A 22,042-nucleotide genomic window follows, 5' to 3' on the forward strand; every position below is an offset into this window, starting at 1 on the left:
ACATTCTTCAATTGGTAGAAGTTATTCTTTCTTGTGTTTTCTGAATTATTCCTTACCCACTAACCACCTCACTGTTCCCTAAATTTTCTACCTCACATCTGAGTTTTCAACTTGACCCCATATAGTTTGTTCTCCAAAAGGGCATAAGGTTCAACGCAAATAGCATTTACTAAAGGAGCTAATTTATTGTTTGTTCTAAAGACCACAGAAAATATTTTGGTTCAAGGTCTAAAGATTTTTGTCAGTGTAACAGTTTAGGGGGGTTATCCAGACTCAATGGCTTAGAAAGTTTGGATTTCGTGAGATATTAGAGTACTTAACTATCTTTCCCCCTATTTTAACCAGAATTTTTCTCTAGAATCTTTGTTTTAAATAATCATTATTGGTAGCTGGTCACCACCCACTTCTTGTGGACTCATGTTTATCAAAGCAAATCTATGCAATCTATTCCCTTCTATATTTCTCTCTCTCTCTCTCTCTCTCTCTCTCTCTCTCTCTCTCTCTCTCTCTCTCTCTCTCTCTCCCTTTGTTCCTCCAGATAAATGGAGACCAACTGTTGTACCTTGGATAGTTGCTTCAAGCTTTTAAGATACCAGGCACTACACAATAAACTAGGAAGAAGAATATAGTAGTAAATATGATTTGGGGCCCATTATCTAGTACATCTCATGAAATCATACCCTAAAGCTCCAAAACAAGAAAATAAATCCTGGGAGGTGGATGACTGCATTTAAGCAGCCTCTGCAGCTTTATATTTCTTAGTGACATTTTTCTATGAGAAAAAGCAGAGGTTGAAATGAAGGATCTTGGATTATGCTCTTGCTGTGGATTCCAAAACCTGCTTGTGTTTACAGTTTGGCCTTTCTACTTATTCACTGTGGAACTTCAACCTTGTGGAACTTCTAAGAGCCTCAATTTATTCATCTCTAAACAGAAGCTAAGGAGCTTTGCTGGTCTAGAGGGTAAGGAGTTGGTCTGCCAACTCAAAGGCAGGTGGTTCAAATCCACCAGCTGCTGTGTGGGAAGAATGATGGTCAATCTCCTCCCACTTGGTTTACAGCCACTATGACAACAATAAACAGAAACTAAGAGAACTTAACATTGTTTTGTGGAATATTATTTAATGTGAAGGGTAGGATTAGCACACACTGAAACAAGAACAAGGGCCAGGAGAAAGACAAGTCCACATGCGACAAACTGGTTTCATAAATGTTTCTTTATCAGAAAGTATAAGTGGAAATCACTGCCTCATATAGTCAAGGGGGATGTAGTGAAATTGTGTACGCTCATTATTCATATTTTTAATGAAATTCATCTCCTAAATTCTCCATCCCCAAGTGTTACATTTAAAGCTGCTTAGTACTCAGTAACCCATTATTATTATTATTATCAGGTTTGGTATAAGAAGTACAGTTTAATGGGGCCAGCTTTTTAAAATGAAGCTTATAATCTTCCCTATGAGATAGATGCTTTTATCATCTTCCCATTCCTCTTGGGATAGTTACCTTAGTTTTCACCTGAAGTGTGTAAAAACAACTGTAAGATGTTGTTGTTGTTGTTATGTGCTGTCGAGTCGCCTGTGACTCATAGCGACCCTATAAACAACAGCTCTAAACTCTGCTCTGTCCTGTGCCAATCGCACTGTCTCTGACCCTCCCATCCCAATTATCCAAGTCACTGAATCAAACCACCTCATAGAAGGCAATTCTTTAAAAAGATTTTGTAATCAATGTTTCATTATCTTTTTTTGTTTCACTTAAAAACTAACATTTAAAATAATTACGTCATTGCTGTACAGAGGTAACTCTGGTTGCTGTGATGCTAACACTGTGGCATTAATGTGCCAAATGCCATGATGGACAGTGTTTGTTGGAACTTCCCTATTAAAACAAGCTTGGAAGCAGGAGTGGCATCTACTTCCGAAATGTCTTGCCTCCAGAAACTCTATGAACAGTGCTCAGGTCTTTCATTCATAGGGTTGCTATGAGTCGTCTATGACTCTACGGCACTCAACAACAACAACATATTGAACATAGCGCTCTCTCTTCTTAACTTTTATATTTACTTTTTTTCCCCATTCCCATTACTTTAGAAACTTGTTAAATAAAAAAATATCTACACTTTTTAGGAGCATTGTTCTTTTCTCAATTAGTTTACCCTTTTGCAAATTTGCTAAATACTTAAATAGATTAGATACAAGGTCGCCAATAGTAAATCTGTATATAAATGTATTATATAACATTTAAAGTACTGAGCTTTTATTGAAAGTATTGTATTTTTCTTCTCTGATGCCATATTGATAAATGAAAAACAGTTCATTTGGGTTCATATTACTTACTCTTTAATTTCATCTGGAGCATCAAAATGTCCATCATAATTATAATCAAATACTGGTCCACTAATCACATTTACTCCATTTCTTTCTACTGCATGTCTTATGAGAAGAACACTGTGAAAGTACTGCCACAGTTCTTTAAAAAAGAAAAAATCAAGAATGTGTTAAAGTATCCATCTCAACCATATTTTATAGATAACATTTAAATATTTATCATCAAATTGTGTTTCAATAATTGGCAGTGCTAATTTAGCAAATCTATAAAATATTTTCTAGATTCTACAACCAACAAAAAATGCATAAACACACTGATGACACCTTTTTGCTACTGTTGTTACTTCCGTCTTGACATTATAGTTGAATATGTTTCTACATTCTTCCCTAGGATTAAGGTGATTTGAGGGCAGTGGGTGATTGTTAAGAATAGTCAGAATAAATCACTACCTTGTTAATGATGACATTTGGGACAATTACTTAACATCTATTTAGAGTGTTAGTAAAATATGTGAATAGCTCTTTATGGTCAAATTGTTGTCAGATGGCATCACTTGGTGCCTTGAGTCTATTGGGACCCCACATACAATAACATTAACACTGCCTGGTCCTGTGCCATCCTCATAACCTTCACCCTTTGTAGAAGCCACTGCATCGATCTCTAAAAGAGGTCTTCCTCTTTTTCACTGATCCTTTAATTACCGAGCATGATGTTCCTCTCAAGGAAATGGTCCTCCTGATTAAATGTCCAAAGTAAATGATATAAAGTCCTACCACTTTCTCTTCTAAAAAACATTCTATGTTGTAATTCTTTAAAGACAATGTGTTTGGGGGGTGAGGGAGGATAATGTGTTCATATATCAATATTCTTAGTCTATATCATAATTCATATTCATGAATTCTTTTTTATTATTCCTTATTTGTTATCCAGTTTTCCCTTGAGTATGACCAAACCCACTGCTGATGAATTTATTCTGACTCTCGAATGGCCCTATGGGCTCCAACAAGGAGTCTGATGGCTTAGTGATAAGAACTTGTGTTGCCAATGCAAAGACAAGCAATTCAAATCCACCATCTGCTCCATGGGGGAAAAAAGATGAATGTTCTCTTTCTGTTCAATTTACTGCCTCTGAAAATGGGCTGGAGGTTCAGTTATGCGTTGGTTCTGACTCTACAATTCACAACAACAATGACTGTCAACAGTGACCGTTAGAAGAGAATTGGACAGTTCCACAGGGTTTCTGACATTAAAAATTTTTACAGGAACATGTTGCCACATTTTTCTCCTATGGAGCAACTGATAAAACACGCAATATTTTTGTTAGTGGTCCAACACTTAATCCACACGTCATCAAGATTCCTCAAATGAATATGAGATTATTAAAGGTACCATATATTAGGTCAGTCAAATTTTAGTCCTTAAAATGTCTTTTCCATAAGCATTGATTGTGGATCAAAGTAAAATACAATCCTTGATAATTTTAATCTTTTCTCTAATGATATTACTTATTGTCAAGTTGTGAGGGAAGGATTTTTGCCTTCTGTACATTGAGACATAATTCATATGGAACACTGTAGATCTTGGGACCAAAGATTATTATCAGCAAATGTTCTTTGATTTCAGCAAGCAGGATTGTGTCATCTCCAAATTGTTAATCAATCTTTCTTCAATCCTGATGCCTTGTTCTTCTTCATATGTCCCAGTTGGTGAAATTATTTGCTCAGTGTATAGATTAAGTTTGCTGAAAGGGATATCACCCTGATGCACATCTTTCTTGGTTTTAATCATGGCACATACACATATTCTGTTCAAACCACTGCCTCTTGTCCTATGTACAAGTTCTGTGTGAGCACAATTAAGTATTTTGGAAATATCAGATATTATCTTCCCCAAATCATCCATAGTTTGTTTTGATCTATATGATCCACACAGCTGAATTCCTTTTCACAGTTAATAAACACAAGCAAATATTGTTCTGGTGTGCTATTTCAGCAATAATCCTTATGAGGTCACCAATGATATATCTCATTCTGCATTCTTTTCTGAATCTGACTGGAATTTCTAACAGTTCTTTGTTGATGTTCTGACATAACCATTTTTTAATTATCATCTTGAATTAGAATAATTTTACTTATCACATTATTAATATTGTTCAATAATTTTCACAAATAATGTGTCACCTTTCTTTGGAATTGGCACTTATATAAATCTTAATGGTTGTCCAGGTAGCTATCTTTCAAATTCCTTGGCACAGACCAAAGAAAAACTCCAGCATTATCTCTTTTTGTTGAAACAACTCGATTATCAGATCTCAAAGACTTGATTTTAACCAGTGCCTTCATTGCAACTTGGACTTCTTCCTTTCACTATCATCATGTTTTTCTATTACATGCTACTCTCTGAAATGGCTGAATGTTGATCCATTTTTTGGATACAGTGACTCTGTGAATTTCTCTATCTTCTTTTGATGTTTCCAGCATCACAGCAACACATAAGTTATCATGTTACAATAAACAGACACATAAGTAGTGAGTAGTTAAATTGGAGATTGAAAATAAGTTATCCAAATTCGAACAACAAAGCAATCACAACTAAAAGTACGTTCAAAAGAAAACTATGCCAGGAATCCTTCCTATACCTAGATTTAAAATATAGAACAATATAGTTCTTACCATCTGGAACAAGTTGCAGTAAAGGTGTGCTGAATTTGGGAATTCAGGAAAACATTTAGTCTTTTTAAAGATAATATAAAAACATACTTACTTTCAAATTCTTCATACATAGGGACAAAATTACTTGTAATTAAAGCATCATACTGACTTTCAGAAGTTCTATTGTTTCCTGTAAAATAAAGACATTTTATTAAATGTAACCATTTAAACAACCACTATGATATGTAGCATAAAAGGCTTATTTCTGCGTGTTGTTGTTCCTGGTAAGTGTCATCAAGTCAACCCTGACTCATAGATACCCCGTAAGCAATGGATCTGAACCTTGCCCCATCCTGTCCCATCCTCATCTCTGATATATTTGAGCCCATAGTGGCAGTCACTGTGTCAAACCATTTTGTTAAGAGTCTTCCTCTCTTTCACTGACTCTCTACCTTTCCAAACATGGTGTCCTTTTCCAGGACTGGCCCCACCTAATGATATGCCCAAAATATGTGAGAAAAAGCCTCACCATCCTTGCTTCCAAGGAGCACCCTGGCTGCACCTTCTCTAAGATATATTTGTTAGTTCTTTTCCCATGAGCTAGCCAGTACACTCTTCTATAAAGCCACAACTCAAAGTCATCAATTATTCTGTCATCCTTAGTGATCTTCCAACTTTCAGATGCCTAACAAGTAATTGAAAGGACTATAGATTGAATCAGGTGCACCATAGTTCTTAAACTAACATCATTGCTCCTAACATCTTAGAGAGGTCGTTGGTAGAATATTTTCCCAACCCTACACATCTTTTGTTTTCTTGACTGCTGGTCAAGAATGTTGATTGTGAATTTAAAAATATTAAATCAGTGCCAACTTTATCATAATACTATGCACTATTTAGCAGAGGTTCATCAATAATGCAGGGAGTTGTATTCATTTGATTATCTATGGTAGGTTGAATGGTGACTACTCAAAAAGATATGTCTGTGTCTGAACTCCTGGGTTCTGCCAATGTTACTTTATTTAGAAAGAGGATCTTTGCCGATGTAATTGAATTTAGCATTTGAGATGAGATTATGGTGAATTTACGGTGTAGCATTAATCCATTAAGTGATGTTGCTAAAGAGAAAGGTGTGGAACATTGGAGAAGAGAATAAATGCTCAAGAGAAGGCGATGAAAAAGAACAAGCAGGGACTGGAGTGAGGCATCTATAGCCAAGTAACACTGGCAACCACCAGAATTTAGAAAAGACAAGGAACCATTCCTTCTAGGAGCCTCTGAGAAAGCATGACCCTGTTGAGCCCTCAGTTTCAAGCTTCTGGCCTTAGAACTGTAAACTAATAAATTTGCATTGTTTGAAGTCACCACACTTATGAAAATGTGTCATGGCAATCCTAGAAAAAGGATATAATGCCAGATATGGATGCATAGTTATTTAATGTGGAAAAAACCACAAAGCCTTTTATAAATAATACTGTTTCATAATAAAATTTCTTTGGGGTAAAGATGAGTGACAGGAACACTGCACATGATCAGTTCTGAGAATAGATGAACGTTACTCTAACATGGTGAATGGTAAGCATGGGTGCTCTGAATCCACACTGTCCAGCCTAGAATCTCAGCTGTGTCTTATGGGCAAAGGCTCTGGTCCTTCCATGTTTGATTTGACACATGATGTTTTATCTCATAAAATGTCTGTATTAAGAGCTGAAAACATTTTAATGTTTGCTATATTATTTTTATATTTAATATACACTTGGATCTGTGTCTCAATACATATACCAGAATCTGGTGGGTTGGCAACAAAAAACAAGAAATGTCTTTTTCTTATAAGATTGTACATGGAGATCAAGGCTATAAAAATATCAATAAATACTTCTCTTTAATACTGAGATCTAAAATTGTAAAAAACAAAATTATTTGTCAGGTAATATATAAGAATTTTTTCAGTATTAGCTAGAGTGTATGGTTGTTGTCGTTATGTGCCGTCCAGTCTCTTGCGACTTATAAACGACCTTGTGTAAACAGCCCTAAACGCTGTTCTGTCCTGTGCCAATCTCATTGTCTCTGACATACTCATTATCCCAGTCACTGAATCAATCCACTTCCTATAGGGCCTTCCCCCCCTGCGCCTGCCCTCTACCCTCCCAAGCATGATGTCCTTCTCTAAGGACCGGTCTCTCCTTACAACATGACCAAAGTATGTCAGATGAAGCCTCAGAATCCTTGCCTCCAAGGAGCAGCCCAGTTTAACTCTCTCCAGGATCAATCTGGAGTGTATGGTAGAGAGGATTTTATTTTCCTCTTAATATTTGTTGCTTAGTTATTTCATTTTCCTCTTATCAAAGCAAACATTCACATCTCAAACAATATCTAATGGTTTAAAACTGTAGTTTCAATTTAAAAACATATATTAACAATGTTTTTTAACTATTCTAGAGTTTATTAGTTCTAGATATGTTAATTACATCAAGATACTTAACTATCGGTTTCGTTATCCTATTTCTGTGTTGTTGTTGTTGAGTTGGAACCAACCCATTGCTGACCCTCTGGTGGGCAGTCAATCTCACAGAAGGAGACTGCTCAACCTTATCCTGCATTTCTGTAAAAGGGATTTTTAAAGGATGTGCTACCTGTTTACCTTACATATTTTCCTCACTCTAAATCTCTGAATCTCTAAATTACGAGTTTACAAATTGACCGCATTTGTTCACGGACCAAAGAAAAATGAAGTAAAACCAACTTCCTGGAGCTGCTATGGCTCAAATCTGTTGGGCAAGTTAATGAAAATGGCTAAGCAGGAAAGACATGCTAGTTTTGGAAAAAAAATCATACTGAGTTTTGACATCCCCAAGAGAGATGTTTTCCACAAAAACGTAAACTTTAATCAGCTTCTTAATACACTATTTAAAACTGCTGGACACCCAGTAGGAGTGAGAGTCCAGATTCTGGTCTGATTTCTTTTCACAGGCACAGCTTCAGGCTCAGTCCAGACCTGAGCTGGGCAGTAGCCAGAACAAATGTTCGGCTTTGTTTTGTTTTTAGATGGCCTGTGCCCCTCTCCAAAGAATCTTCAGTTTTATAATTAAACTTAAACCTGACGAACCCTCTGAGCATCTGGACCAGATTAGAGCTGCTTTGTGGTTCATGCTGCAAAATTTATTAGACTTTATTTTAGCTGCTGGGCAGCTTCTGGCCAGTCCACAACCACTGGAAACCTCCTGGGCAGCTTGTTTAACCCAAGCAGGTTGTTTTGGTGGAGAATATATGTTTAAGACACATGCCCACATCCAGCTGATGAGGGCTTTCTGAGCTACTGCTCTAAAAGAGTTCTACTGACCAGGAGGATAGAGGAAGCCGTGGGTGATATTCACGTCTGGTAAATAGAAGGAACATTTTTGGCTCTCAGAAGGAGCGACCCTGACATCATGCCGCAGACAGTCTAGGGCAGCAGGAGGAAGAGGCGATGTGTCTCCCTGTTGAAAGAAAAAGGAAGAAAAAAAAAATCTATGTCCACAGCTGTGGCTCACCCGTTTCCTTATATGGTTTGAAACTTCCCTAGAATGTTTTTCATTTCACCTTTTCCTATTTTCTTAGTGAATCAGGTCCACGTAAGCAATGGAAAGGGATGTCTTCAGCAATGTTTTGTTCTGTGGTTCCCTTCAGGGTAAGGCTACTAGGAAGGCAAATCAAACACACCTTAGAAAGAAATATTAGGAAAGTAAAAACCTGCATGGAGAGCAGAGGAGTAATGGAAGCTCTTTCTAAAATCCACAATTCTTTTCAGGATCTAACTGCTGAGTCTGGATACACATTGTACTTGTAAAGAAAAAGTTGGTATAAAACAGAAATCGTTTATTTAAAAAATATGGCATTAAGATGTCTTTAACTTAGTAAGGACATCTAACCAACGTGAGATTAACTTAAAAAATCTATAGTGGTTTGAAGATTTCAACAAATGTGTAACTATATTTAATTTCTTCAATTTTTCAGTATATAATATATTTTCTATAATTTTCTTGGTAATCCTAGTAAAAGGCTGTATACTCACTTAGGTACTAGGAGACATTCATTCTATAAATGTGCTCCCTGGAATATTATGTCACCATTATGTTTTGATCAGCAGTCATAATGGGTAACTGAGCATTTTTATTCTAATTTGATTGTTTCCAGAGATATTTTTATTTATATGACCTCTAACTACACAGATATGACTTCTTCCTTAATAAAACTTAAATTAATTCACATGAGAAGGGTAAATTAGAATGTCTTTGCTGCATTCACTACTTTGCATTAAAAGCAAAAAGTTAGATATAGTATATAAAATATATGTGAATAATTCACAAAAGAAAAGGCAACTGTACATTTCCAAAACAACAAACCGCCATGTTTGGGTACATTGTAGGTGAGAACTGAAGACAAAGAGTGTCTAAGGAAAACCATTTAGTGCTGCACCCCTAACATTTGGAGCTCTGATGGCTTACCAGGAAGGAGTTATACTGCCAACTCAAAGACTTGAGGTTCGAATACACCAGTCGCTCCATGAGGGGAAGATGGACAATCTTCTTCCATGAGATTTACAGCCTTTGAAAACCTACTAGAGGGCCAGCTATGAGTCGACTGGACTGGATGGCACACAATAACAACTCCTAACATCCCATAACACTCCATTTGAAAAATAAAGGGTAAATACAACGTAGACTATTGAACACAAATATTTCTTTCTGTTCAACCCTACTATCATTTCCACTCTCTTCTACTAAAATGGCAGCCATGGTAAAGACATATGAGAGTCAACAAGACATTTTTAGAACCTAGAAAGCAGATTAAGTAATGGCAAGCTGTCTTGTAGGTAGGCAAACACTGACATCCAAGAGCCTCTGGGAAAAGCAGATTTCTGTTGTAGAACCCCAGATGGGTTTAGAACTTGGATTCTCTAAAGACAAAGGATGTGAAAAGGGCTGGAAACAAGCAAGTAGGTCGAAATTCCATAAACAGAGCCAGACAGTATACTTAATCTTTGGAGAGGCTGAAGCAGAGGGTTTGCCAGCCTTAAGAATACAAGGTACAACATGTGGAAAGCAAGTGCCCCAATTTGAAAATAATGTTGTTGATGTTGTTTTAACGTACCTTTGAGCTGGAGCTGACACATAGCTGACTCTTCAGCAAGTTTTAGAGGCAGTAAATCCAACCACATTTCTTTGGATTGAAAGAGTAATTTCTTGCCACTAAGCTATCAATTTCTGGTGGTTTAGCGGTAAGGAGTTGCACTGCCAACTCAAAGGCACCTGGTTCACATCCATGAAAGATGAGCAGTCTCTTCCCATGTGATTTACTACCTCTGAAAACCTACTGGAGGGTCAGCTATGGGTCATTTCCAACTCAATGGCACACAACAACAACAAACTACCATTAAGGAGCTCTGGTGGTCTAATGGTAAGACAATATGCAAAGGTAAGTGGTTCAAGTCTACCAGCTGCTCCATGAAAGAAAGATGGGCAATCTCCTCCCTATGATTTACTGACTGGAAATTCACTGGAGAGTCAAGGATGGCTCGATTCTGACTCAATGGCATACAACAACAACAACAAAAACAAGTCACCAATGAGATTACATAAAATTCTATATACTGAATGTAAAGACTCTTCTCAGGCTCATTATTTAGAGCAGATGCCAATATTAAATATTAGGTCAGATTGGAAAAGTTTCTTTTAGGGAAATAAAATAAACTTTTATTATATCTTTAACATTTTTTCCAACATTTCATTTCATACATCTAGTGGTTCTTGTAGAAATATAAAATACACAAGAGTGGCCATAAATACATTTTCCATAACATAAAGAGAATGAAATACATAAATACTCATTGCTGTTTAGTAGGAACCAACTCATAGCTCACCCTTTAGTAGGTTTTCAGAGGCTATAAATCATACAGGAGGGGACTGTCCACCTTTAACAGACAAGCTGGTGGATTTGACCCATCTACTTTTATGCTGGCTATAAAATTCCTTACCCACTAGACCACAAGAGCTCCTAGAGAATTAAATTACTATATTCCAACAATCACAATTGTAAAAATGTGATATTTATTATAATATGAAATGAATAAATGGTAATAGTTCCTAGGAAAATATTAAGAATTATTAAACTCTTTAACCTAAACCTCAATCCAACATGGAATTTTATTTTCTAATTGAAATAATTAACTGTAGAAACTATGAGTAAACCATTTAGTTTAGCAAAAATGTTTATTACTTTCTCTATGTGGCACAGATTTAGGATTGTAATAAATATAGGCCATAATATCTTGAGCCAGAAAGTCGTTTTTAAAACATGTTATATATTTTCCTGCTTTCTGAAGATCTTGGGACTTGAGCTCCTTAATTTAAATACATCAAGACTTGCAAAAGACAGGATATGATCTATTGGCAAAAATGACATTATGTAATAAATGTTGAATACCACTAAGTTGGGAGTGACATATAGCTGACACTCCAGCGGGTTTTCAGAGGCAGGAAATGGAATGGCAGTGAATTCCAGTGGCATGCTTTTGCATCAGCAGCACAATTCCTTACCGCTAAGCCACCAGGTAGCTCTCTCTCTTTTTTTAAAAGAATTTTAATGAGCATTTACACAGATTTTCAATTTCCTTTCATTCATTGCTGCACTTCTCTCCCCGCCCAGACCTCCCGCGCCCCCCCTCCCCAGTTCACTCTTCTCTTTTAAAAGTAAAAGAAACACTCCCTTCCCGTTACACAATACCCTCCCCGCACCCCTCCCACAGCCCCAAGTACATTCCACTATGCAGCCTTAATCGTGGACTCTTGTCGCTCTCTTGAGAGATGGAAGGGAAGTATAGATAAGTCACTTCTGAGTCTTGGTCTAAGAAAGGAAAATAGTAAACCACCACCACAACTACACACACACACACACACACACACAGAGGAACACACATACTCCAATCTTGCTATCTTTTCAAGGTTCCTCAAACTTTTTTAAGCCAATGAATAAAAAATTTTTAAAAATGATAGAACTTAGATCATCAGATAAAATCTGAGCTCACTATCAAATACATATGTATATTCTGCCACCAGAGCTCCCTCATATATATATGTGTGTGTGTGTGTGTGTGTGTGTGTGTGTGTGTGTGTGTGTATATATGTATATATGTATCTCCTATATATTCTTTAAGAGTCAGTCAATAATAAACAAAGATGGAAAAGTGAAATTAAACAGAGAACAAAATCCTTTTCATTGAAGTCCTAGAACTTTCTTATCTATAGGATGGATGGGAAAGCCAAATAAACATTATTTATTGAAGATTGAGCTTTTATGGTCTTGCCTTATAATAAAACAATAACTATGTACATTTATTATTCTTTATTTTAAATAATCTCCTCCCGTGTGACTACTGCCTCTGAAAACCCACCACGGGGTTCAGAGAAAACCCAGCTATGGGTTCATTCCGACTCTATGGTGCATGATAACAACAACATTTAAATAATAACTGTGTATATTTTGAATGAGCTTTGGTCACCTAGTGGTAAGGAGTTGGCTGCCAGTACAAAAGTAGGTAGTTCAAATCTACCAGTTTCTCTTGTGGAGAAAGATGGACAATCCACTTCTGTGCAATTTACAGCCTCTGAAAAACCTTCTGGATAAACAGCTATTACTTGGTTCTGACTTGAAAGCACCTAATAGCAGCAATATTTACATTTTAGAATATCCTCCCTTGCTCTTGTAATTTTATTTCTTTATTTTGAAAGGGGAAAAGTTCTTTTTAAGTTCATTTTTTTGCAGCAGAGTAAACTTTCTAGTTCTGAAAGATTAACATAAACATGATTTAATAATTTAGAATATAAGGAATTTAGTAATTTAGAATATCAAAGATAATAAAATAAGCTATGTTGTTCTTGTGTACCATCCAGTTGGAACTGAACCATTCTGAGCCTCCACAGGTTTCTAGAGGCAGTTAATCACATGGGAAGAGACTTCTCCCATCCTTCTCCCACAAAGCAGGTAGTGGATTAAAACTGTGTGCCTTCAGGTTTGCAGCACAGCTTCTTGCCTCTAGGCCACCAGTGCTCCCTAAATTAAATTCCATTATATAGTCTTGTTTACACCTGTTTTTTTGTTATGTGCCATTGAGTCAGCTATGATTGCCACCCTATATACAATAGCTCTGAACCCTGCTCTATCCTGATCTAGACTCACTGACGCTAACACACCTACGCCCATTACCCCAGTTACTCTGTCAATTAATTTCATCTAGGTTGTCTTCTCCTGGACTGTCCCTCCATCCTTCCAAGCATGATGTCCTTCTCTAAAGACTGATCAATCCCTCCTGGGCATGTGCCCAAAGTATGTGAGATGGAGCTTCAAAATCTCTGACAAGATCCAAGACAGATTTCTTTGTTCTCCTGGTGGTCCATGGTATGTTCAACAATTTTCTTAAGCACTACAACTCAAAGGCATCAAGTCTTCTGTCTCCTTAGTCATTGTCCAGCTCTCTGATGTATGGTATGTAAATGTGAAGACCATGGTCTGGATCAGGCACACCTTAGTCTCCAGACTGACATCATTGCCCTTAAGCACTTTGGAGAGGTCCCTGAGAACAGACTTCCCAGTGCAGTTTGTTTTTTATTTACTGACTGCTGGTGCCCAGGGTGTTGATTGTGGATTTGAGCAAGCTGAGATTGTTAACAGCATCAATCTCTTCTCCATCTGTCAGGGTATTGACAATTGGCCCAGGGGCAAGAGTCTTTGTCTTCTTAATGTTGAGATGCAATTCATATTGAAGACTACAGTTCTTGACCTCCTGCAGACAACGCTTCAGATCTTCCTCAGTTACAGCAAGCAAGGTTGTGTCATCTGCATAACACAGGTTGCTGATGAGTCTTCAGCCAATCCTGATGCTACATTCCTCCTCATCAAAAAGCCCAGCCTTGGGGACGATTTTTTTGCAGTATAGATTGAAAAGATATGGAGAGAGGACATGTTCCTGACTTTTACATATATATATTTATATAAATGGGTATATATGTGCATATTAAAAATAGACTAGGCTTGCTTCCACTTTTCGTTCCATATTAAATGTCTAAAATTTTCAATCCCAGAACATTTAATCGTAATAATGCAAAACCTATACTTGGACCAAGAGGCAGTCGTCAGAACAGAGCAGGGCAACACTGCATGGTTCAAAATTGGGAAGGGTGTACATCAGGGATGTGTCCTGTCTCCATACCTTTTCAACATGTATGCAGAGCTGATTATCCGAGAGGCGGGGCTCTATGAGGAGAGGTGTGGCGTTAGGATTGGTGGAAGATCTGTCAACAATCGGCATTATGCAGATGACACAACCTTGCTTGCTGAAACTGAGGAAGACCTCATGCACTTACTGCAGAGGGTCAAGGACTGCAGCCTTCAATATGGACTGAGGCTCAATGTCAAGAAGACAAAAATTCTCACCACTGGACCAATCGGTAGCATCAGAATGGATGGCAAAGAGATTGAGATTGTTCACAGCTTCAGTTTGCTCGGCTCCACGGTCAACACTCTTGGCACCAGTAGCCAGGAAATCAAAAAACGTATTGCGATGGGAAAGTCTGCGGTTAGGGACCTCTCCAAAATACTCAAGAGCAACGGTGTCTCTCTTGAGACTAAGGTCCGCCTGATACAGGCCATGGTTTTTGCAATCACTTGTTATGCATCAAAGAGTTGGACAATGACTAGGGAGGATAGAAGGAGAATTTGACGCCTTTGAGCTGTGGTGCTGGAGTATTGAATGTACCATGGACTGCCAAGAAAACAAGCAGATTCATCATAGAGAGGATTAAACCAGGCTGCTCCTTGGAGGCAAAGATTCTGGGGCTTTGCCTGACATACTTTGGACATGTTGTAAGGAGAGATAGGTCCTTGGAGAGGGACATCATGCTGGGCAGAGTGGAGGGACAGCGCAGGAGGAGAAGAGCCTCTATGAGGTGGATTGATTCAGTGATTGGGGTACTCGGGATGGGTGTGTCAGAGGCAATGAGATTGGCACAGGATAGAGCACAGTTTAGGGCTGTTGTACGTAGGGTCGCTATGAGTCGCAAACGACTCGATGACACATAACAACAACAACAACAATTTTCAAAGTCTTGCTTTTCAATTTTTTTACCTAGCAACAGAAAATATCCACATTTACCATCTTTTTAAAATTTTTATACTAATTTATTTATAAAATTTGAATGCATTCTTTTTTATTTTATATTATTAATTTTAAAGAACATTTATAGAGATTTTGGATTTCCATTTATTCATTGTTGTATTTTATTCCCTGCCCACCCCTCCCCTACCAGTTTGCTCCTCTCTTTGAAAAGTAAAAGAAAAATTCCTACATTTGTACACAACCCCCTCTCCACCCTGAGTGAATATATTATTTTTGAGAACAGAATTTACCATCTTTTTACTGAACAAGGCCAGAAGAAGCAAAGTCCACACACAGCCTGATTAAACTTAATGTCTTTGAAAGCAGTTGTTGCAAGACCGTGATTTCATGTTACAGCTACTTCCCCAGAACTCTTTGGAGATAATAACAACAGCAGAAATGAGAAAACCCACCAAAGCCACAAAAAAACAAAAGCTCTATAAAAATTGAGGTGCAGGCCAATTGGGCCCAGATTCCAAAAAGTGCTTATTTAAAGTCTGATTCTTCAAACACAGAGCTGATTTACAGCATTTTTATGTGAGTCTCAAAACATCCTTGTATGTAATTTTCGTGAACCACAACATACCAACAGAGTAATTTCTGAATTAGAAAGCAGAAAATTGCTAGAATTCCATCCTGTCACAAAGAGGGAGAAATAGACAAGTTCTGTGGGATCAGCGAAAGGACAAGAACTTTAGCTAACAAAGAAGCTAGTTAAATAACTCTAACTATATTCAGATAGTACCAAACTTTTTATCTGTTAACACACTTAAAATCTAACTATCTCTGTTTCCTCCAAAATTCTTAAAATTCAGGAATGCAAGACACTAGAGGAAAGTATTAAAAACAAACATTCCCCTCAATTTTATACAATTCCTTGCCCTCGACCTTTCTCAAGTAGAGAATTGAATGTGACATAACAACTGACCTTCTTGAAGGTATAACCCCTCTCCTCAAAGAAACAAAATCCAAAACAACCTAGAAATTATATTCAGAAACTTGGCATTCTGAAGAAAATCATAATCAACCGAAAATTGTGAAGATTTAGAAAGAACTGTTGCTACTAGCCACACGGATACTCAGGTTACTATAAAATCTGTCTGCATTGGGGTATAACAGCATTAGCACTGTGTTCCCAGTGGCCACAATGACTACTGTTGTCAGCGTCAGTTTGCTTTCAGAACACACAGAGCTTTGATTAATGGTGGAACAATATGCTCATTTTTCTCAAAATTCTTAAATTGGAACAAGAAGTGTAGACAAACCGGATAAGACCCAATCACTTCCTTTGCACAAAAAAAAAAAAAGGCTGAGTGTCTGTGTCCTTAGCAAGAACTCTGAATTTAAAATGCTAAGATTATCTCTAGGAAAACAACTTTCTGATTTATTTACATGGTGATTTGGAAGAGGAGCTTTATATTTTAAAGTTGTGTTTCTTTTTTTTTTTTAAATATTGGTTATGATTAAGCCCTAGAATGTATTCATTAAGTAGTTACTAAGCATTGCTATTATGTTGGAAATATATTAAATAATTCCAATCCTAGTTGGCTTACTGGACTGAAAGTGATGCTACCAAGCCAAAAGTGGGTGACTCCTAACCCGCGGTCCTCAAGCCTCTTCTTCTTTGTTTTTGTTCAAACATTCTTCTAGGTGGTAGAGCCCTGGTGTGTCCACTTGCCATGCAGAGGTAACCTGTGGGAGCTGTGATACTAAACACTGCGACACTGCTGTGCCAAATATGATAATGGTTATCCATGGTAGACAGTGTTTGGTGGCTCTCCCTGGTTAAAACAAGCTCGGAAGCAGGAGTGGCATCCACTTCCGTAAATAGCTTGCCTCTGGAAACCCTATGAACCTGGAGAGAGGATGAAAGTCACACAGATGTCCAGGACTTTCATTTATAGGGTCGCTATGAGTCACCTACAACTCGACAGCACTTCACAACAACAACATCCTCAAAGAATGTTCAAATTGAATTTCAGTAGATTTTTATTTTTGCTTTAACTTATATTTCCCTATCTAATAAAGGATCCAACGTGGCTTAGCTGCCAGTCTTTGGAGAAGAGTATCATGCTTAGAAGGGTCAAGGGACAGCACAAGAGAGGCATACCCCAGATGAGATGGACTGACATAATAACTGGGGTAATGGGGGTAGGTGTGTCAGAGACAGTGAGTTTGGCTCAGGATAGAGCAGGGTTGAGAGCTTTTGTGGACAGGGTCACTATGAGTCATAAGTGACTCAACAACACATAACAATGATAAAGCAGCTTTAATGGCTGATTTTTCAGATGAAGACACCAAGGCCTTTCCTCAGTGGTCCTTCTGGATTAACCCGAACATCTAACCTTTTGGTCAACTAACAGCAAATTGTGTTGACTATACCATCCACGAGCTGTACCTGACACGCAGTAGGGATCTAATTGAACATTTTCTCCTTCATACTTTGTCAGCTGTCCCAGCTGCATTTACTGAAAAAGCACTTTCCAGATGATGAAGACTGGCAAAGGGTTTAACAAGTGTTTTCCTGGCCTCAGTTTGGAGTGATTGGTAATACATATATGTGTGAACCTGTACATGCATGTGCAGTCTTGCTAAAGAATTAGGGGAAGAGTTACATCTTGTTCACAGTGTATTCCATGTGCCTGCCCCAGCACACAGCAGACTATAAAATGTTTGTTAAATGAGTTAATCATCTGTCTCATCCTCTTTTTCATTTTTTCCTTGTTGTGTACTGTCGAGTTAGATCCGACAGGCACAGGAGAAGATTCCTCCTCCTCCAGCAGAGCATTTATAGGGTCGCTATGAGCAGTGGATTCGAACCACACGTCTTCAGGATTGCAGCACAGCTTTTTGCCACTAGGCCACCAGAGCTCCCTTAAATGAGTTCATAATCTGGAATAAATTTTCCTCATCTAGTTTACTATCGCTTTCTAGGTGTGTCTCCCCTACACTTGTAAATTGTACAATGACTTTGTGCCTTTGTACTTCCTGTGGCCTCTGTTCAAAATGTTCTTTTCTACCAGCCTTATCAATTGGCCAGTTGCCTTGTAAACTTTCCTTTATTTCAAAATACAATATTATACTTACGTGCACCTTTATTTTACACTTAGAGCTTCGTCTTACACAACACGAGCTAGGGAATTCTAGGTGAACTCGACTGCAAATGAAACTTTGACTCTTGGAACATGAAACAGTAAGGCGCTCTGGTGGCCCAGTGTTAAGAAACTGTGCTGCAATCCTGAAGGCACATGGTTCAAATCCACAAGCTGCTCCATGAGGGAAGGATGGGCAATCTCCTCCCACTCGATCAACTGCTTCTAAAAACCCACCAGAGGGACAGCTATGATACCATCAGTTAGTTCCAGCTTGATGGTACATAACAAGAAGATCAACTCCAATGCATAGTGGCCCTGTGTCTATTAGAGTAAAATTTTGCTTTACAGGGTTTTAAACCCCCGATTTTTCAGAAGTAATTTGATTTATCAGGTCATTCGTCCGAGGCAACTGTGGATGGATTTGACACTCTTACCTTTTAGTTATATCAACCACTCAGGAATTCTCACATCATTCACTATTTCTAGCACTAGACAAGAGACTGAGACTTACTGGCTTACGGATGGTGTAGGAGGTCCACAGGGGCATCTTGATGGCTTTTCCGAATCCACTCACATATTCTCTTTGGTAAAGAAGACAGTGTTCCTTGTTCTCCTGTATGACCTTTGGCTTCCCAAATGGCATATTTTCTTTCTCTGTTGCTGTTACTAAAATTAAAATAACAAAATAAACATGGATGTAAAATCAGAAAATTCTTGTGTGCAGTGAGTAGGCTGCCCTTCCCAAGGCAGGCAGTTGGAATTCACCAGGTGCTTCTGCAGAAGGATGAGAAATCCCCTCCTTTGCGATTCGGTCTCGGAAAACCTGCTGGAGGATCAGCTATCGTGAGTTGGTTCTAACTCAATGGCAATCAGGGTTTTACGTTTAAATCTAATGGCTTAGTATGTATAAAGCACTCTAATACATATTTTACATAATGTCTTTCAAGTCTTATAGCAGTCCCAAGTTGACATTATTATTCCATGTCATAGATGGAATAAAATTTAACAAGTAAATTGGCCAAGCATAAAACTATGCAAGGGCCTGAAGCCTGCTCCCTCTGTCTATTCATTTTTACAGCTCACAGGACATAATAGAAATATGAAAATATCAACATCCAAAGGAAATGTTGTTGTTAAATGCTGTCCATTTGACCAGGACTCCAAATGAACTCATGAACAACAAATAGGGACTTAGTCCTACCTACACCATCTGCGCGCTCTGTACCATACTCAAGCCCATTGTTAGGCACTGGGTCAGGCCATCTTTTGAGCCTTTTACTCTGATGCCCCACCTTTCCCACCATCATCATCTTTTTCCAAGGACTAGCCTTTCCTGACATCATGCCTAACGTTTTTCAGATGAAATATCACCATCCTTGACTCTGAGGACCAACTTGATTAAACTTCCTGTCAGACAGACTTTTTTGTTCTTTTGGCAGTTGAATATTCAGTATTCTTCACTAACACCAGGATTCAAAAGCATGTATCTTCTTTTTAGAAGGCATATATTCAAAAGGATATGATTTGCAAGAATCATGGTATAACTTCACAGGAAAGATATAAAAATTTTGTAAAAATGTATTCTCATGTACTTCATGTTCAATCTTGATGAATGGAGAAGAGATTATTGTTGTTAACAGTTACAATTTGCATGGTTCCACAATCAACACTCTTGGCCCAAGCAGTCAGGAAATCAAAAAACAAATTACACAGGGGAAGTCTGTTGCCCAAGACCTCTCCAAAGTGCTAAAGAGCAATGATGTCAGTCTAGAGACTGAGGTGCTCCTGATCCATGCCACAGTCTTTGCAATTACTTGCTATGTATCAGAAAGCTGGACAATGACTAAGGAAGCCAGAAGAAGAATGAATGGCTTTGAGTTGTGGTGCTAGAGAAGAGTATTTGAACATACCATGGACCACCAGGAGAACAAATAGGGCAGTCTTGGAGAGGGTGCAACCAAGTTTCTCCTTGGAGGAGAGGAATTTGAAATTCCGTCTCACCTACTTTAGGCACATGGCCAAGAGAGACCAGTCCTTAGAGAAGGGAATCATGTTTGGAAGGGTGGAGGGATGGTGCAGGAGAGGAAGAACTTGAATAAAATTGATTGACATGGTAACTGGGGCAATGGGATTATGTGTGTCGCAGTCAGTGAGACTGGCTCAGAACAGGAAAGGCTTCAGAGTTGTTGTATATAGTGTTGCTGTGAGTTGCAGGTTACTCGACAGCACACAACAACAACAAAAGAGACTCAACAGCACCCAATATTAACAAGAGAATGTACAAAGTAGGTACCCCTATTTTATAAATTCTAGAATAGATTTCCCCTAGTCATATTGTTAGTAATTGGTGGAAGCTAAATACGAACTTAAGAGTTCACGCATCTAACCGTAAGACTGTTCTGCAGATGCACATGAAATGCTTTTAAGTAGTCGCCATTAAAACATGGGAAAATCAATACTTAGTCATGGGGGTGAAGAAGATGGGTGATAGAATAATGCAATGAATATCATTCAATTTACTTACACTGCTAAGCTAAAGTATATATTCCTCCACTTCCTAAACAACATGCTTCCAGAAACTCTATGAACGTTGATAAATGTTGATAGTTATAATGTGGCTTCTGGCCTTTTGTTCACAGGGTCGTGATGAGTCATGCTCAACTCGAAGGCAATCAACAGCTACATGTCCATAAAATTCATAAATGACCAAAAATAATTTTGTTAGAATATTGGTTAATGCTAGGTGCAAAGACAGTAGGCATTTTATTAATTCACTATTTTATTCTAGTTAAAATATTAATAAAATGTATATATTAATAAGTAGGATAATTGAGAACAAAAATGTATGTAATGATAACTTATATAGTCGCCAGAACAGAGCAAGGAAACACTGCGTGGTTCAAAATTGGGAAGGGCATATGCCAGGGATGTGTCCTATCTCCATACCTTTTCAACCTGTATGTAGAACAGATTATCCGGGAGGCTGGGCTCTATGAGGAGGAATGTGGGGTCAAGATTGGTGGAAGATCTATAAACAATCTGCGATATGCAGATGACACAACCCTCCTTGCTGAAAGTGGGAAGGACCTGAAGCACTTGCTGCAGAGGGTCAAGGACTCCAGCCTCCAATATGGATTGAGGCTCAATGTCAAGAAGACAAAGATTCTCACCACTGGGCCAATTGGCAGTATCAGGATGGATGGTGAAGAGATTGAGATTGTACACAGCTTTCGTTTACTTGGCTCCACAGTCAACACTCTCGGCACCAGTAGCCAGGAAATTCGTATTGCCATGAAAAAGTCTGCTGTTAGGGACCTATCCAAAGTACTGAAGAGCAATGGTGTCTCTCTGGAGACTATGGTGCCTTTGATACAGACCATGGTCTTTGCAATCACTTGTTGTGCATCAGAGAGTTAGACAATGACAAAAGAGGATAGAAGAAGAATTGATGCCTTTGAGCTGTGGTGCTAGAGAAGAGTACTGAGGGTACGTTTGACTGCTGGGAAAACAAACAGATTCATCCTGGAAAGGGTTAAACCAGGCTGCTCCTTGGAGGCAAGGATTCTGAGGCTTCATCTAACATACTTTGGACATGTTATAAGGAGGGACCAGTCCTTGGAGAAGGACATCATGCTTGGTAGGGTGGAGGGACAGCACAGGAAGGGAAGGCCCTCTATGAGATGGATAGATTCAGTGATTGGGGTAATCGGTATGTGTGTATCGGAGATGGTGCAGTTGGCACAGGACAGAGCAGAGTTTAGGGCTGTTGTACATAGT

At 38.3% G+C, this 22,042-nt stretch overlaps 1 protein-coding gene across 1 annotated transcript in view; it reads right to left on the bottom strand.

The window, feature by feature from the left end:
- ENPP3 (ectonucleotide pyrophosphatase/phosphodiesterase 3) overlaps positions 1 to 22,042 on the bottom strand; it is a 98,533-nt gene that overhangs the window by 11,900 nt on the left and 64,591 nt on the right. Inside the window, exons 20-23 of the mRNA XM_006885024.1 lie at positions 18,777 to 18,931; positions 8,322 to 8,457; positions 5,094 to 5,171; positions 2,339 to 2,471 (exon numbers count right to left, since the gene is read on the bottom strand). Coding sequence (XP_006885086.1) covers positions 2,339 to 2,471; positions 5,094 to 5,171; positions 8,322 to 8,457; positions 18,777 to 18,931 — 502 coding nt within the window. The remainder of the gene's footprint in view (positions 1 to 2,338; positions 2,472 to 5,093; positions 5,172 to 8,321; positions 8,458 to 18,776; positions 18,932 to 22,042) is intronic.

This window comes from Elephantulus edwardii, unplaced genomic scaffold (assembly GCF_000299155.1).
Source record: "Elephantulus edwardii isolate Elephantulus edwardi_28Jun2011 unplaced genomic scaffold, EleEdw1.0 scaffold00039, whole genome shotgun sequence".
NCBI classification, from domain to species: domain Eukaryota; kingdom Metazoa; phylum Chordata; class Mammalia; order Macroscelidea; family Macroscelididae; genus Elephantulus; species Elephantulus edwardii.